General features: G+C 52.0%; 1 protein-coding gene across 8 annotated transcripts; it reads left to right on the top strand.

The window, feature by feature from the left end:
- Nucleotides 1-1,013: 1,013 nt before the first annotated feature.
- On the top strand, nt 1,014-16,439 carry fggy (FGGY carbohydrate kinase domain containing). 8 transcript variants are annotated; one of them, XM_086203056.1, is made up of 15 exons: nt 1,029-3,406; nt 3,483-3,594; nt 4,296-4,447; nt 4,596-4,684; nt 5,484-5,599; nt 5,695-5,871; nt 7,487-7,590; nt 7,828-7,935; nt 8,949-9,010; nt 9,656-9,890; nt 10,809-10,883; nt 11,002-11,122; nt 11,223-11,317; nt 15,036-15,097; nt 15,615-16,436. In XM_086203056.1, exons 1-15 carry the CDS (start codon nt 3,224-3,226, stop codon nt 15,694-15,696), a joined length of 1,773 nt encoding a protein of 590 aa, XP_086059182.1. In that variant the 5' UTR covers nt 1,029-3,223; the 3' UTR covers nt 15,697-16,436. The 8 variants fall into 8 exon arrangements, with proteins under 8 accessions (XP_086059189.1, XP_086059185.1, XP_086059188.1 ...); XM_086203058.1 differs by having other exon boundaries at nt 2,461-3,406; nt 9,656-9,818; nt 15,615-16,432; XM_086203057.1 differs by having other exon boundaries at nt 2,462-3,406; nt 5,695-5,823; nt 15,615-16,431.
- Nucleotides 16,440-16,975: the final 536 nt, after the last annotated feature.

Below are 16,975 nucleotides of genomic sequence, written 5' to 3'. Positions count from 1 at the left end.
GTTGGTGATGATGTTGGTTATGATTATCATGATGATGATATGATGATGATGATGGTGGTGATGATGATGATGATGATGGTGATGATAATGATGATGGTGGTGATGATGATGATGATGATGATGATGTGATGGTGATGATGATGATGATGTGATGGTGATGGTGATGGTGATGGTGATGGTGATGATGATGGTGATGATCATGATGATGATGATAGTGATGATGGTGATGATGATGATGATGATGATGATGTGATGGTGATGATGATGATGATGGTGGTGATGATCATGGTGTGATGATGATGATGATGATGTGGTGGTGATGATGATGATGATTATGATGCTGGTGATGATGATGATGATGATGTGATGGTGATGGTGGTGATGATGATGATGGTGATGGTGGTGATGATGGAGATGATGATGATGGTGGTGATGATGGTGGTGATGATGGAGATGATGATGATGATGGTGATGATGATGGTGGTGATGATGATGGAGATGATGATGATGGTGGTGATGGTGATGATGACGGTGGTGATGATGATGGTGATGATGATGATGGTGATGTCAGCGCTTCACTCACACAACAGCAGGTCGATCATTCTTAAAATAAGTCACTCATAACAAGTCTATCTTTCTGTATGTCTGTCTGTCTGCCTGCCTGCTTGCCTGTCTGTCTTTCTGTCCCATTGCATTATTCAGCATGTCCTCCTCCAGCTGGTGGTGTTATGAATGAGTGGACACTAGGCCATGTCTCAGGGGTTGGACTTTCAACTTCCTATGAAACAACATCGTGTCCTGCTTGTTCCCAGGTGCTCCACCTGTGTCCAGGCCCACCAGGAGCGTGTTCCTACGGACCCGCGCGGCTGCGTCCCAGCTGTGCTTCCTGTTTCTCTGTCACTCTTCCCCCTCTGCTGGCCCGGCACTTAGGTATTGGCGCCCCCCCCCCCCCCCCCCCCCCGCTTGGGCCAGCTGTTTCCACTGCAGGCAGCTCTGTGATTAGGAGCTGGGCCTTGTTGACCAGACGTGGGACGGCCCACTGATGTCCCCCTCCAGAGGCTCCAACACGGACACAGACTCTATACTCATGCGTTGGTGGATCAGCGGTGGCTCCGATCACCCTCCAGGCTGGAGGAGAGGCACCAAGCCGCCAGGGAGACGGATGAGATTTCAAACAAAGTCCGTGCAGTGTTTGTTGAAGACCATCTGGCTCTTCCTGTCCTGCTGCTGGGGTTTTCTCTGTGCTCTCTCTCTACTGATGGTTAGGGTTCAAACATCGTGGTCACAGCCGGTGCCGTTCCTCCAGACAGCTGTTTTATTCCTCTAAGAGCACAGAGAACAGAATGACTGGAGGAGAACGTTTGAGACAGCAGTTCTCAGCTGGAACTGAGTCATTCTAGCAGAGACTGAAGCTGTCCTCTCCGTGTTGTGTTGACATCACCGCTGTAGTCACTGTTTATTTCACTGAGCGATGAATAATCTCGCCATGTCCCTCTGTTAATGACAATCTAAACAAGTCTGCATCAAGTCCTGGATTGGTGGTGCAGCTTTAGACCCCGCCCTCGATAGAAAGTACCTGGTAGCTGAACTGAGATCATTTGTCCCTGTCCACAGGCAGCATGAGTGCTGGCAGCCAGCAGCCTGACGTGATGGTTTCAGTCGCTGACAGTCAGTAACGCAGATGTCTCTCTGCAAGAATCTCAAAATGAATCTGAAGTGCAGCAAAAAATTTCAGTCCATTTTTGACCATTTTTTAGCAACTCAAGTTCACAAAGCCATGATGTCATCATACAACCGAAAACCACATCCATCCATCCCTCCATCATCCATCCCTCCATCATCCATCCATCATCCCTCCATCATCCATCTTCTCCCTCTTCTCCTGTTGAGGGTGGTGGGGGTGGAGCCTATCCCAGCAGCCTTCCCCCTGGACAGGTCACCAGTCCATGGCAGGGCCAACACATAGAGACAGACAACCATTGGCTCTCCCAGCCACGCCTACAGTCAATTTAGAGTCTGGATTAACCTGGTCCCCTCTTGATGTCTTTGGACTGTGGAGGAAGCTGGAGTACCAGAGAGAACCCAGCAGGAACAGGGAGAACATGGAGACTCACCCAGAAAGACCCCGTGCTCCAGCCGGGGCTCCACCCACAACCTTCTTGCTGGGGGGCCACAGTGAGGACCACTGCTCCACCGGGCCTCCCTGAAAGCCACATTCAAATCGTAAACCAGCTCAGGGCCGACCTGAGGCATCAGCAAGCTTAGCAGTTGCTTGGGGCCCCATGGCCACCAGGGGGCCCCAATCGAATGGGTTTCTTTTTTGTTGCTTTTTTTAAACATATAAAATATCTTAAAGAAGTGACAACATAATTTAATGAATGAATAATTCAATACAAGAAAATTCAACCCCCAGACCCCCCCTCTTGTTTGCACCCACTCTTGAGCAAAGGACCCCACTCTGTCCTCATGTGTCTGTGGCCCAGGTGACCAGAGGTCATCACCTATGCGTGTTAACCCTTGATAATGTCACATTATAGTGGGACATTTGTGCTTCAGGTTCGTAGTTCACCGCCCTGTTCATTACTGAGGTCGGACTCTGGTGCTGGGACTAGTTGGCTCATGTCCAGCAGGTCAGAATGAGATTCTTGTTTGAGCACAGCTGGACTCGTCGGGACCATGAACGCAACTCCCAGACACTGACCCATAAGGTGTGTGGACGCGTCCTGTTCAGTGTTTGTTAGCAGACTTTTACTTTTTTATTGTGGGCCAAATTTGGACCGCGGGCTCTACTTTTCCCACCCGGGCTGTTGTTTGAGTCACGGTTCTTCTGACTGGAACGAGGTGAGACCTGGTGACCAGAACTGTTGGCCCGAGCGTCCCGGCAGGGAAAAGCGACTTCGTCCTGTTTGTCCATTCGCGCCTCCGTCGTTAGCAGCGTCCCCAGCAGCTCAAAGTCCGCAGAACTTCGTCGACATGCTCCCGCTGTGAGACAAGGTTCTGACCCGCGGGGAAGCTGAGGGACGCGGGTACTCCCGCCCGCCGGGCTCGATGTGTCTTCTTGCGTGTTTGGACTGTTGCCACGAGCGTTCATTCATTGGTGTGACGTAACTGGACCGTCGTTGATCGTCGTCCGAATCCGTGAATCGCCGCGTCTGTTGTAGTCAGAGCCTGATAAACGTGAACGGTGCCGGCTGACCTTCTCACGCGCCTCCCCGCTGCCCCCATGGCGGGGGTCTACTACGTGGGGGTGGACGTGGGCACCGCCAGCGTGAGGGCCGCCCTGGTGACCGGGGGGGGCCTGGTGCGGACCACTGCGGAGGAGCCCATCAGCGTTTGGGAGCCCCAGGCCGACCACTACGTCCAGTCCTCATGCGAGATCTGGGAGCGGTGCTGCTCCGTGGTGAAGGTCCGGTGTTGGCGTCCAGGCGTGTGATTGTTCCCCCCAACGATGACGAAGGGTTGACTGCGTTTCTCTGTTCCAGGAAGTGGTTCGGGGTGTGGAGAGGGCTCAGGTACGAGGGATCGGTTTCGATGCCACCTGCTCCCTGGTGGTCTTGGACCAGCGCTTCCAGCCTGTACCAGTAGGCCGGGATGGTGAGACCTCACTGATGACTGCAGTTCGAGATGAGCTCCCACCTGCAGCCTGGCCAGGCCCAGGCGGCTCCAGAGGAGCTGCAAGAACCACCCTCCCTGGACGTGCACGGCGTTTAAAGATGCTGATGACGCTGCGGGGAGGCGTGTTTCTCCTTCTTTATCAGAAACGAATCGATCAATCAGGTCGGACTCTTCTGGTCAGTCCAACCGTCACTGGTGTTGGTGGACTCTGATCATTTGTTGCTGAATCACATCAAAGAAAGAACAAAGCTTTGTCTGACGACTTTGATGTTCTTCTTTCTTTGTTGTGAGGCACTTTGAGCTGCACTTTTTTGTGTGAGTACAAATAAAGCCTGAATTTCAATTGTCATTAGCATGCGTGCTAACCAGCACAGCCATGGTTGTGGTGGTGATTGCAGCACCAGGACGCCATGACCTGTTACCGATCCCAACAGAACAGTCTGGTCAGATCTTTCCAGTGGCGGGGAAGGAGTTAAATTAACCTGCGTTCAGGAACTACATCATGTAGTGTGAGGCGTGCTGAGGGGGGGCGCACCATCTCAGACTCTGTAACTCCTGATTTCATGTAAAGTCTTGACCTCAAGGTCATAGGTCAGGGTCAGCTGGAGCAATGACTCCTGGGAGGGTCATCCCTACGTGAACAACATGCTTGAGTTCATCTTCCCTTCTGTTGTTGCTAGGTGACCCACAGAGGAACGTAGTGATGTGGATGGACCATCGTGCTGCAGAGCAGGCAGCTCGGATCACGCGCTCGGGCCACAGGGTGCTGAGCAGGGTGGGAGGGGTCATGTCACCAGAGATGCAGCCCCCTAAGCTGCTCTGGCTCAAAGAGGTGAGAGGTGAGCGAGGGCACCAGCAGTCACCCCAGCTTTTATTGGCGCTTACGTTTTCCTGGATGATCAGCTCGCTGTTCTTATCAGTCTCAGGTTCTTCTGTCAGTCGTTAGAACTGTAACCTCCTCCTTCTTCTTCTTCTTCCAGAATCTAAAGGAAAGCTGCTGGAACAAAGCTGCACACTTTTTTGACCTTCCAGACTTCCTGTCATGGAAGGCAACAGGCTCTCTGACAAGGTGAACCCTGAGGGGTCATGGTGGGGGTGCCTGTCCTGCTGCAGTTGGTTCCTCACTGATCAGAGAGTTTACACACTGAGAAACGGATCATTTTGGAGTACCAGATTGTTCAACTGTCATGCAGACACGGTTGTCCGATCAAATCCAAGTCCCATGAACAGCCTTTTTTGCGCTAACCGTTAGCTTGTTGTGCTGCTTGTGTACAGGCTAATCTGAGTTGGTCCAAGCTTATTTTCAGCAGTGTGTGTTCCAAACTGCTGCCTCTTCCACCTCCTAGACGGGACGGTGTGCAGGGGGCCAAGAAGACAAAGACCCTTCTGAGATCTGCTGACTGCTAGTTAGCTTAGCACAATGAATGGTGGCGGGTGGGAAGCAATAGCATTCTTCAAAGATACTTTAGATAAGTAACTTCGGCAGCCCCTCATTCTTCTCAAAGAAACTTTATCAAGTATTTTTCTGGATTGGGCTTCACCAGAAGTCTTGAACAGACTTGCTGCTGCTTGACAGAGCTGAGAGAAAAGTCGGGAATGTTCTCGTTGTCTGGTGCTTGAGAGGAACTTTTCCCTGTCCACCTCCAACCGCTAAATCATGACAACGTCAGATACCGTGATGAGAGTGCATTTAATTCATGTTATCCCCAGTTATCCCATTGTTGTGTGCATGTAAACACACTGTTGTGTTTGAGCTAACAGGGAAACTCTCGGATGTGTGTGTGTCCATGTGTGTGCATGTGTCATGGTTTCTTCAACTGCCGTCTGGGATGATGTGTTCAAGTCCTGCGCTGCTGTGTTGTTAACAGATCTTTGTGTACTCTGGTGTGTAAATGGACGTACTGTCCTCCGGAGGGTTGGGATGTCAGCTTCTGGACTGCAGTCGGACTGGAGGACCTGCTGGAAAACAACTTTTCCAAAATAGGTGAATGAGGACTGTCCGGTAACGTCTGATAACATCTTATGGATCCTCAGACACCAGCCCCACGTCATTCTGTCAATGTTGACATCTTTTCTCAGGCAGCCAGACTTCTCCTCCAGGGAGCCCGCTTGGGGACGGCCTCACCCAGGAGGCAGCTGCAGATCTGGGTTTGGACCCAGGAACCGCCGTTGGTGCCTCACTCATCGACGCTCACGCTGGAGGCCTCGGTACTACATTCACCCTGTCACTTCCACAGCAACGCTGTGTAATGGTTGGTGAGCAGCAGCAACAGCGGCATCTGCTACCACGAGTGGTAATAACAGGAGAGTGTCACACCTGTGGAGTAGTGAAGGCTACGCTAGCCGCTAACAGAACAGAGTTCACACAAGCATTTGTTCTTACCTTGGTACAGTAGCATGCTAAAATGACATATCCGCTAACACCTGCCGTTACGTGAATATTAATGCCTGCTGATGCTTAAAAAGAACTTCTTGTCAAATAAATTATCCTCAAAAAACTTGTATTCCTGAAATGAAGCAAACTGGTGTAGCATGCTAGCGATCAAAGTGAGCCAGCTACCGACACCACAGTCGCTGTACCAGTGTCTGGGTGTGTCATCTAGCAGTTTTATTGACGTCACATCAACACGTCTAGCCTGTGTCCATCTCTCAAAACCGGGCTGGCTTATGAAGATTGTACACGCTTTCACCCCACTTAAGTGAGTGCAGGAAGAGTGGGGACTGAGAGAGAGGCAGTTCTCAAGGTGCATGTGTAGAAGGTTCCCAGATCCTGCCTCGGTAGGTGGGGTAACTTTGCAGCTTGTGCGTCACCATGAGAGAGAGGTTTTGCATTTTAGTAGGAGAGCTCAGAGAGGGACCCTCCTCTCCTCTTGACACACAAATTGGCTGACTTGTAGTTAGCTTAGCACAATGAATGGTTGTAGATGGGCAGGTTAGCATACCACCATCTGGCCCGCTCAGTATCTAACACTTGTGGTTCAGGATGTTGGTGTGTCCAGCAGTAAGCCGCCTCGTCCTCGCTGTCCAAGTCAGCTAAGATGAGTAGCAGCAGTCTTGGTTTGGTTTGGTTGGCCAAAGTTCCAATGGAGGCTTTGAGGTGCTGCGTCAGGTCCCTGCACTCAGGCAAAAGTTCCAACTTTGTCTGGTTCTAAAATCACAGCACACCATTTGGGACAAAAAGGTATTTGATATGCTAACACTTTCCGACCACTACCAGTCATTGTGCTAAGCTAACTAGCATTGAGGCTAACCCTAACGCTCTTGTCTGCCTCTCGGGAGGAAGACAAATATGAGTCATCCAAGTTGGGTGTGTTCTTCTCACCTTCTGTATTTTTTAGATCATCACAGCCTTTGCTGCCAAGCTGACAACAATCAGCTTGGCAGCAAAGGTGCCTGCCTGCGCCTGAGTGGCAGGGGTTCCATTGAGCACGTCAGCTGGGATATTTTGCCTACTAGAAAGGTTCCAGCTCAAGCGGCTGAGAGTAAGAGCAGTGTTAGCAGCCCTGGATCAGACCGTCCTCACATCTGGTTTGTGAACTCTGCACGTGACCTTTCGCAGTGACCTCGGTCAATGTCAGCATCAGTCAGAGGTTAAAACACTATTAAAACACCGACGCTGTCAGCTGAGTGCGCGTCAGTGTGATGTGCACCCCTGAACCTTTCACCTCAAACTGAAACCAGCTTGACAAACATTATTCCAGCAGTTGGTTTCACTGGGGAATTCTGCGTCAACGTGACTCCAGCGGGCCTATTTGTTCCTGACTGGGCGCCAACGGACATTTTCTAAATTGCATCAAGTAACGCCAACATTTCCTCCTGAACAATAACAGATGAAATCAATAAATGCAGCCTATGTTTTGGTTCGTTCCAGGTGTGATAGGTGCCGACGTAAGAGGTCATCACCTGCCCTGTGAGGGTCAGCCAGTCTCCTCGCGCATGGCCGTGATCTGCGGGACGTCCTCCTGTCACATGGCGGTGAGCGGTTCACAGCTGCTGGAGGACCAGCGTACTTTTCAAACAGGGAGAAAATCCCGCCACAGGTTTAGGATCATTTAGAAGAACTGCAACCTCTTGTGTTGGTACCAGAGTTTCGCTGAGTCACTTCAGTTTATTCATTCAGTCCTGCTTTGAAGTGAGTCACCCAGAACTCATTGGTAATATTTGTAGGGTTCATTCCTCAGTAACCCTAAGACTGTTTCCCCCTCACATCAGGTCAGTGAGCGGCCTCTGTTTGTGCCAGGGGTGTGGGGACCCTACCTGTCAGCCATGGTTCCTGGCTTGTGGCTCAACGAGGGAGGCCAGAGTGCGACAGGGAGGCTGGTCAGTCTGCTGACCATCGGCTCAGCTCTTCATCTTCACGTCATCTTATCTATTTATACATTGAAGACTCTCCGTTGTTGTAAGAGAGGTTCGTGGGACGACCTCCGGTCGGACCAAGATGTTGAGCTGATCTGTGCGATGACCTGTGACTGAAGTATGCTAACACGCCCCACCCACTAGCCGCTGTGCCAAGCCGACCAGCAGTCACCGCTCAGAGCTCCCTGAGGCAACGTGGGGAGCGCGGGGTCCACCTTCTTTGCCTCGGGGGGGTAACAAATAACCCTTTCACAAAACCACAACACATCTGGACACATTACTCACAAGCAGCTCCCCTCCTCATCAGTTGGTATTGCTCAAAATGCAGCACAGCTGAGTTCACACACCAGCTGAAGTGAATTTTTGGATTCTTTCCTTGTGGGTTTGATCGTTATTATCAGTCGAGGCGGTCAAACCAATCAGACGTGAAAGATTTGCCAAAGACGCCTGGTGCTTCCAGCCCAGCGCTGCTCCAAATCTCTAGCCAGACTCTTCTCTTCTGTTGTTCCCCAATGGTGGAACGAACTACAGAACTCTGTGTGTTCTGCTGAGTCCCTTTCTACTTTTAAGAGACAATTGAAGACTCAATCGTTCAGAGAGCACCGAGGCACTGAACCTGACTCTTCTCCTCTTTGTCCTGTGGGGTAGAATCAGTCAGAGGGTCCAAGACCCAGCACTTAGTGATTATGTAGCACTAACTGTGTTGTGTCATGTTGTATGTTTGTCAAAAAAAAAAAAGGGAGGGGGGGGGGGACACTTCTTCTGCCACTAGATGGCAGTACCTGTGACCAAATCACAACTGAAGCACTTTTGCGCTACTATGGGTTTTTCCTTCAGTCTGAATTCTTGCTTGTGTTGTACGTCGCTTTGGACAAGAGCATCTGCTAAAGGAAATTGTAGAATTGTAGAATTGCAGATGTGTTTCATTACGCTCACGACCTTCCTTGACGTCTGCGGGCCACTCTCTCCCCTCTCAGATTGACCACATGGTGAAGGGCCACGCCGCCTACAGCCGGCTCCAGGAGCAGGCCCAGCAGAGGTAGGCTGATGCACTCATGGCTGGACTCTCCAAACCGTCTTAGTCCCTTGGGTCATTTGTCAGAGGCATCATTGTATCCAGAGGTCAGCTCAAGTTTAGCTCCAGCGAACATACGACCATACCTCCAACCCTAGACGGGCTGTGCAGGCACTCTTTATACTTCCAAAGGCACGATCTCGTGCGGTGCCACTCATAGCCACGTGCAGAGCGCTGAAAGAGATGAATCGTCTCCCATCACAGCGCATACAAGCAAATACCAGCAAATGTGTTTTCAGAAAGAAATTAAAGGAATGTTTCACTCAGCAGTCATCACTTTTGACCGTGTCGGTCACGTTGGCTGTATTGGCAGTGACAATGATGTGTGTGAGGGAGCCGATGCAATCGTCCTTTAAATTGAGATGGATTATTGTTGGAATTATTACTACTAGCTCCTTGGGGTTTTTACAGTTGGGTGTATTTTAACTGACTTAACTTAACTTTTCTTATTTTTTGTTACCTCTTACACTCACACAGGGGAACATCTGTGGTGTAAACTGGGCTTTTCTTATTTTTACACGTAGAAAATCCGTGCCCTACATAGGTTTTCACCATGCTGGCCCTAATTCAGCTTTTTCGGTTTGTAATTTTCTTTCTGTGCCTTTCCAGATCTCCCTTTACCGGTGAAAACGTCTACAGCTACCTGAACAACCACCTGAGTTTAATGGCGAGCTCCTGCTCTGCTGTTGATCTGCTGGGCTCCAGTCTTCACGTGTGGCCAGACTTCCACGGGAACAGGTCGCCCCTGGCTGACCCCACCTTGAAGGGCATGGTGAGGGGACACGAGTCGAGGTTTGACGTGACTTACGATGTAAAACGATCCACAGACTCGCAGCCACAAAGGGTCAGTACTCTTTGTTTAGCGACACTAAACGGCTTAGCATGCTAACCTCAGTTGATGCTTTTTATTGAGTTGAGGAAATATCTTCAACAGACATTTACAGTGTTATTTCCTAACACCCTGCTAGTTGTAGTACATTTTTAGAACTTGGAACTGTGTACATATGTAGAAGGCAGAAATCGTACGCCCGCAGAGCAGCACAGGAATTCATGTCCCGAACTCCTGCAAGTTAGCATCGTTGAATGCCTGGTTCCATCTTGTTGAAGTCAAAGAGCTTTTCAAATGAGGTTTGGGTTCAACAACTGAAATTAGGTCTGTGGCTTGGACTGGATTACCACTATGAGAATGTGTGACAGCAAATAACACACTTGAAATCTGAAGCTTTTAAGTGTCTTAAAAACGCTAACAAGTGGCTAAATGAGACTGCAGAAGATGCTGAGGACCTTAAATCCTGCTGAGGTGTGGAAGATGAACGGACAGCTTGGACTCACGTGTCTGTAGTTCGTCTACAGACTCCTGGCTTCTTACTTGTAGTGGTTCCTTCCCAAAACACTGTTAAGTCAGTGATTAGCCTAGCTAGGGACACAGCAGGCTGAGCTCCTCCCTCATCAAGTGATTGATTCTCATGACAGGGTTTTGGTTTGAAAGTCTCACGACGCTGACAACAAACAACCACTGAAAGCATTTTGAACACTTTATTGTTGGACGTCGTCTTTGTCGTATTAATTCCAGGAAGCAGGAAACTGGTGCGCTGGAGAATATTGTTCCCCCTGAAGCACTGAAGGTGTGGGGGGTGGAGCTTGGCATTTGCTGTTCAGTTTTTCTAACGCCAGTCGGAGTCCTCTGAACCGGTGTCTTCCAGTACCGAGTCTGATACCCACAGCAGTGCAGGTACTTTATGCAGCGGTTGCTCTTGTGCAGGTGATCGGACTGCCTCTGTCCCAGACCCTGGAGGACTTGGCTCTGCTCTATCTGGCCACCGTGCAGGCCCTCGCCGTGAGTGTTTCATGTTTCTGATGACTTCCTCTCAGCCTCCGTCCCTCCATCCGAGGAAGGAAGGTCTGTGTTTGTTTTCTTGTAACCCTATTCCTCCTGCACCCTCCTCTGCTTTCAGCTCGGTACGCTGCATATTCTGGAGGCCCTGCGAGAAGCAGGACATGATGTCAGAACCCTCTTCTTGTGTGGGGGGTTGAGCAAAAACTCCCTGTTTGTACAGATTCACGCCAATGCTACAGGTATGAAACACCAGCTCTCCGTGTGAGGGAAGACCAGCTGTCATGGCTGAATGTTGAAGAATCTGCGTGCAGGGTTTTAGTGAAGCTCCCTCTGTGGCAGGGCTGCCCGTGGTGCTGCCGGACCAGCTGGAGGCTGTGTTGGTGGGAGCCGCAGTTCTGGGTGCCTGCGCCTCCCAGGACCACAGCAGCCTACAGGTGCAGTGTTCTGAGCGTGCGTGCAGTCCCACAGGTCACATGTCACGTTAGTCACACTGAGTTTGTTAATGATTTCTAGATTTGAATACGAATTCAGCAAACACAGCTGCTGTTCAAGTGATGTCATATGTGTCACATTATTTATGCACATGCATGTGTGTGATGGATCCGCCAGTCCTGCACCCGTCCACCAGGTCGATGACATCAGGCGAGGCAGGCAAACGGCCTTGCTAATGGAAATTCAGTTCATTTCCTCTTATTGGTGTAAACTTTGACATCGCGACCAGTTTGTGACCTTGCATTGAATGCAATCTGTGTTGGTGTTAAACCGGATTGCAGTATTTTATGGTACTCTTTTGCAGTAAGTTTCGCAAAGAAACACTGATCTCATTCTTACAATCATTACATGCTGAAGTTGATTTTGTAAAACAATAAAATTTCCAGAGAAAATATAAAGTCCAGTAGATGCAGGACTGATGATCTGCCAGCAGAAAAACGACGCAGTGGAGACACAGAGCCTCCCAATGGTGGACATGACTGCTTCATCGTAGCGGCCATGAAGCTCCATGTGAGCGGGCAGGAGGAGACCAGCGGGCAGGAGGAGACCAGCGGGTAGGAGACCAGTGGGTAGGAGGAGAGCAGTGGGTAGGAGGAGAGCAGCGGGTAGGAGGAGAGCAGTGGGTAGAAGCCAGTGGGTAGGAGGAGAGCAGCGGGTAGGAGGAGAGCAGTGGGTAGAAGCCAGTGGGTAGGAGGAGAGCAGCGGGTAGGAGGAGAGCAGTGGGTAGGAGGAGAGGAGACCAGCGGGTAGGAGGAGAGGAGACCAGCGGGTAGGAGGAGACCAGCGGGTAGGAGGAGACCAGCGGGTAGGAGGAGACCAGCGGGTAGGAGACCAGTGGGTAGGAGACCAGTGGGTAGGAGGAGACCAGCGGGTAGGAGGAGAGGAGACCAGCGGGTAGGAGGAGAGGAGACCAGGGGGCAGGAGGAGACCAGCGGGTAGGAGGAGACCAGCGGGTAGGAGGAGAGGAGACCAGGGGGCAGGAGGAGACCAGCGGGTAGGAGGAGACCAGCGGGTAGGAGGAGACCAGCGGGCAGGAGGAGACCAGTGGGTAGGAGGAGACCAGCGGGTAGGAGGAGAGGAGACCAGGGGGCAGGAGGAGACCAGCGGGTAGGAGGAGAGGAGACCAGGGGGCAGGAGGAGACCAGCGGGTAGGAGACCAGTGGGTAGGAGGAGAGCAGTGGGTAGGAGGAGAGCAGTGGGTAGGAGGAGAGCAGTGGGTAGAAGGAGAGCAGTGGGTAGGAGGAGAGGAGACCAGCGGGTAGGAGGAGAGCAGTGGGTAGAAGCCAGTGGGTAGGAGGAGAGCAGCGGGTAGGAGGAGAGCAGTGGGTAGAAGCCAGTGGGTAGGAGGAGAGCAGCGGGTAGGAGGAGAGCAGTGGGTAGGAGGAGAGGAGACCAGCGGGTAGGAGGAGAGGAGACCAGCGGGTAGGAGGAGACCAGCGGGTAGGAGGAGACCAGCGGGTAGGAGACCAGTGGGTAGGAGGAGACCAGCGGGTAGGAGGAGAGGAGACCAGGGGGCAGGAGGAGACCAGCGGGTAGGAGGAGACCAGCGGGTAGGAGGAGAGGAGACCAGGGGGCAGGAGGAGACCAGCGGGTAGGAGGAGACCAGCGGGTAGGAGGAGACCAGCGGGCAGGAGGAGACCAGCGGGTAGGAGGAGACCAGCGGGTAGGAGGAGAGGAGACCAGGGGGCAGGAGGAGACCAGCGGGTAGGAGGAGACCAGCGGGTAGGAGGAGACCAGCGGGCAGGAGGAGACCAGAGGGTAGGAGGAGACCAGCGGGTAGGAGGAGAGGAGACCAGGGGGCAGGAGGAGACCAGCGGGTAGGAGGAGAGGAGACCAGGGGGCAGGAGGAGACCAGCGGGTAGGAGAGCAGTGGGTAGGAGGAGAGCAGTGGGTAGAAGGAGAGCAGTGGGTAGGAGGAGAGGAGACCAGCGGGTAGGAGGAGAGCAGTGGGTAGAAGCCAGTGGGTAGGAGGAGAGCAGCGGGTAGGAGGAGAGCAGTGGGTAGAAGCCAGTGGGTAGGAGGAGAGCAGCGGGTAGGAGGAGAGCAGTGGGTAGGAGGAGAGGAGACCAGCGGGTAGGAGGAGAGGAGACCAGCGGGTAGGAGGAGACCAGCGGGTAGGAGGAGACCAGCGGGTAGGAGGAGACCAGCGGGTAGGAGACCAGTGGGTAGGAGACCAGTGGGTAGGAGGAGACCAGCGGGTAGGAGGAGAGGAGACCAGGGGGCAGGAGGAGACCAGCGGGTAGGAGGAGAGGAGACCAGGGGGCAGGAGGAGACCAGCGGGTAGGAGGAGACCAGCGGGTAGGAGGAGACCAGCGGGCAGGAGGAGACCAGTGGGTAGGAGGAGAGCAGTGGGTAGGAGGAGACCAGCGGGTAGGAGGACAGGAGACCAGCGGGTAGGAGGACAGGAGACCAGTGGGTAGGAGGACAGGAGACCAGGGGGTAGGAGGAGAGGAGACCAGGGGGCAGGAGGAGAGGAGACCAGCGGGTAGGAGGAGAGGAGACCGGGGGTAGCAGGAGAGGAGACCAGGGGGTAGGAGGAGAGGAGACCAGGGGGTAGCAGGAGAGGAGACCAGGGGGTAGGAGGAGAGGAGACCAGGGGGTAGGAGCTGGCACCGTCCTGCTCTCAGCCCACCAACACTTCAGCAAGTCGGGTTCAAGATGTCTCCTCAGAGAACCGTTACATAACTCTGACTCAGAAACTATGTGAAGAAGGCGTGTGTGTGTTAGTCCTCGTGTGTGTTAGTGTGTGTTGGTCTTCGTGTGTGCATGTGTTAGTGTGTGTGTTGGTCTTCGTGTGTGCATGTGTTAGTGTGTGTGTTGGTCTTTGTGTGTGCATGTGTTAGTGTGTGTTAGTCCTTGTGTGTGTGTGTGGCCTTTATAAGAGAAGTTGTTTTGTCAGTACCTTGAGGTGAGATCAGTTCACCTGTGATATTCACGTGCTAACAAAGCTCGTTATCACCTGAGATAATTACCTCCAACCAACCGTCCGTCATGTTACTATGAGATAACAAGCTGGATCATTCAAGCGTTCATTTTTCTCGTTAACCCAACATAACTAAGATCCTGTCCTGTAGCAAGATCCAAAAAGGGGGTTGCAAGTGCAGCGATCACTCACGGCCCTCAACACTCAGGACCTTCAGCTGCTGTTTCTGGTCGTGTGCTCCAGATGTTGCAGGCTTGTGAGTCAAAAACCATGAGGCTGATGAGTGAATCACTCGCTCACTGCTGCCTTCTGCTGGCTTGGATGGGAAATGCTAGTGAAATCATTGCTGCTGCTGCTTGGCCAGCCAGATTTGTAGCACCAAGTGTTGAAGGGTAAAGGTGCTCACGGGTCAGATTAGCCTCCGTGCTGGTCTCAGTAGCTCATAGCCTTTAAGCTGGATCTGCTAAAAATAAGAGGTTATTGTTTGGACTGGCCGCACCTGTCCAGCCGCCTCCGTGCGAAACTGCAGCCTGGACGTGTGTCTGATCCCCTGAGCTGCGCACGTCCAGCCGCGGGGATTTGGTCGGTTTAGACAGCAGAGAGGCCGCTGCACCGTACGAGTCACAGCAGAACCACTGCAGGCTGCATCTCACAACAACTGGGTCGTGGCCGGCCTGAAACTCAGCAGGCAAGACATGATTTATTGAGAGGTAATTTCACTGCTGTTGATGTTCCAGGAGGCGATGGGGAGGATGGCGAAAGTGGGGAAAGTTGTTCAGCCTGATCAGGAAGTCCAGAGGTGAGGCGGTTTCTCTTTATCACTTTTCAAGTATAAAGTGGAAGTAATTTCTGATTAATTGCCCCACAGTAAAAGGATTTATTTGGGTAGCAAGTATTCCTGATTGTCGTCTCCTCCCTCACGACGCAGGAGGAGACTCTGCTGCTGTGTGAGTTATTGCGATGTTACAACCTTGACTTGATGCCAGTGAACATGGATTCATGATGACAATGCAAATACAGCTGTTTTATGCCCTGTGACATCTGCGATCTTGCTTTTATCAAATCTAACATTTGCAAGCGCTCATCTCCGTCCTCACGCGCGCGCTGGAGCTTATTTGTTATGAATGTCCCTCAGACGAAATGATTCTGCACCGCGGCGGTCAGGCTTGCTGACCAACATTCAGTAGAAGAGCTGTTTTCTGAAACCTGGTCTTATTATCTAGCAGCTCCATCAAGGCACTTGCGTACTCAGGTAGTGGGGAAGTGCGTCTGGAAGATGGTGCTGCATTTGACTTGTGACTTTTACCACCTTCCAGCTTCTATCAGAGGAAGTACAAAGTGTTCCTGCGTCTGATGGCCCACCAGAGGGAGTACCAGGCCCTCATGAACCCGAGGTGAAGCTCGCTGGGATCCAGGACACATCTCTGCCCTGCTGCTTTTGGGATGTCACGACCTGTTTTTACATGGTTTCTGAGAAACCTGTCATGTGACATACGTGCATCAACTCAAGCGTCCAGTCGGCAGCTGAAGGATGTGATGTCTGGCGCCTCCCGCCTCAACATGGAGACGACTGCAGAAATGCCAGCAGCTCCTTGGTTCAAAGGCAAATAATGTCATCCCCAATAAATAATGGAAATTAAAGACTGTGCTCCTGCTTTCCTCCACCATGTACAATTCAGAGTGGTTTGACTCATTTTGTTCTCCTACGGCTTCATTTGACGCGCCTGGGTAGGGGGTGGGGATCCTGGGATCCTGGTTACTGAGCTCTCTGTCACCAAACCCTGCACAGCTGAGTTAAGTGATCATAGAGGGCACAGTGGGCGCCGCCAGCGCTCTAGGAAGCGACGAAATGTAGGTCATCAGACCTCACCTCCGCATCAAACACAGCTTCGAGAAGCTTGAGGAGGATCGTCAGACGGGAGACCAGAGGACTTGAGACAGGCTGCTGAGCAGCCATCCCTCACCTGAAAGCTCAAGATTCTGTTTAAAACAAGACACGAGCAACAGGGATGCAGGACACCGGGTTTTCTCTCTGTCTGGTATATTTTGACAAAGATCTGTCCTTTTTTCTTTTTATTTGCCAATAAAGCAATGGCTGATATTTACAGGTAGTTTCTGTATAAAAGGCTGAGCCTGGTACCAGGTGATAACATCAGAACCAGCGGGAAAACATGACCAACACCAGCAGGCACTGATATCAAATCGCTGTGCGTCCCATATATAAACGCATCCAACTCTGCCCCTGGTGATAGCCTTAGCAACAACTAGCATGGCCCCACTACTGGAGACGGACCTACGAGCTTCCTGCCCCTGCAGCTGAGTTCACACAGTGGTTCTAAAAGCGCTCAGACATGTTCAGTTGCAGTGGGTGCCCTGGGGACCTCTGGAGGAGCAGGTCTGACAGGTAGACCCTTCTCACAGCTGCCATGTTGTCACAGCAGGATGTCACAGGTGCAACAGCTGCTCCAACTAGCTACCATGGACACCAGCAGGACCCTGACCCACCTGACTGGACCAGGAAGTTAAGCACCTGTGATTTCCTGCTGTGAAAAGGGACCCTGAGCTCAGCCTCCCTGCTGGGGAGGTAGCACAGGTCTCTGCCTAAGGGCAGGTCTTTGGTGTAATCACCAGCTGGGAATAAGATGGCAGCCTCCTCCTCTGAGATGCTTCACAGCCT

The sequence above is a fragment of the Aulostomus chinensis genome, chromosome 5 (genome assembly GCF_037954235.1).
Source record: "Aulostomus chinensis isolate RoL2024-O1b breed Wild chromosome 5, RoL_Achi_v1.0, whole genome shotgun sequence".
Classification (NCBI taxonomy): domain Eukaryota; kingdom Metazoa; phylum Chordata; class Actinopteri; order Syngnathiformes; family Aulostomidae; genus Aulostomus; species Aulostomus chinensis.
The sequence above is the reverse complement of the archived record's forward strand: the minus strand, read 5'-3'. Positions and strand labels throughout refer to the sequence as shown.

What these genes read in the sequence shown, in the direction of transcription:
- fggy (XM_086203056.1), top strand. Translation starts at nt 3,224, where the DNA reads ATGGCGGGGGTCTACTACGTGGGGGTGGACGTGGGCACCGCCAGCGTG. An exon ending in TGTACCAGTAGGCCGGGATG is followed by an intron (nt 3,595 to 4,295) that starts GTGAGACCTCAC and finishes TGTTGTTGCTAG; the next exon opens with GTGACCCACAGAGGAACGTA. An exon ending in CAGACTCGCAGCCACAAAGG is followed by an intron (nt 9,891 to 10,808) that starts GTCAGTACTCTT and finishes GCTCTTGTGCAG; the next exon opens with GTGATCGGACTGCCTCTGTC.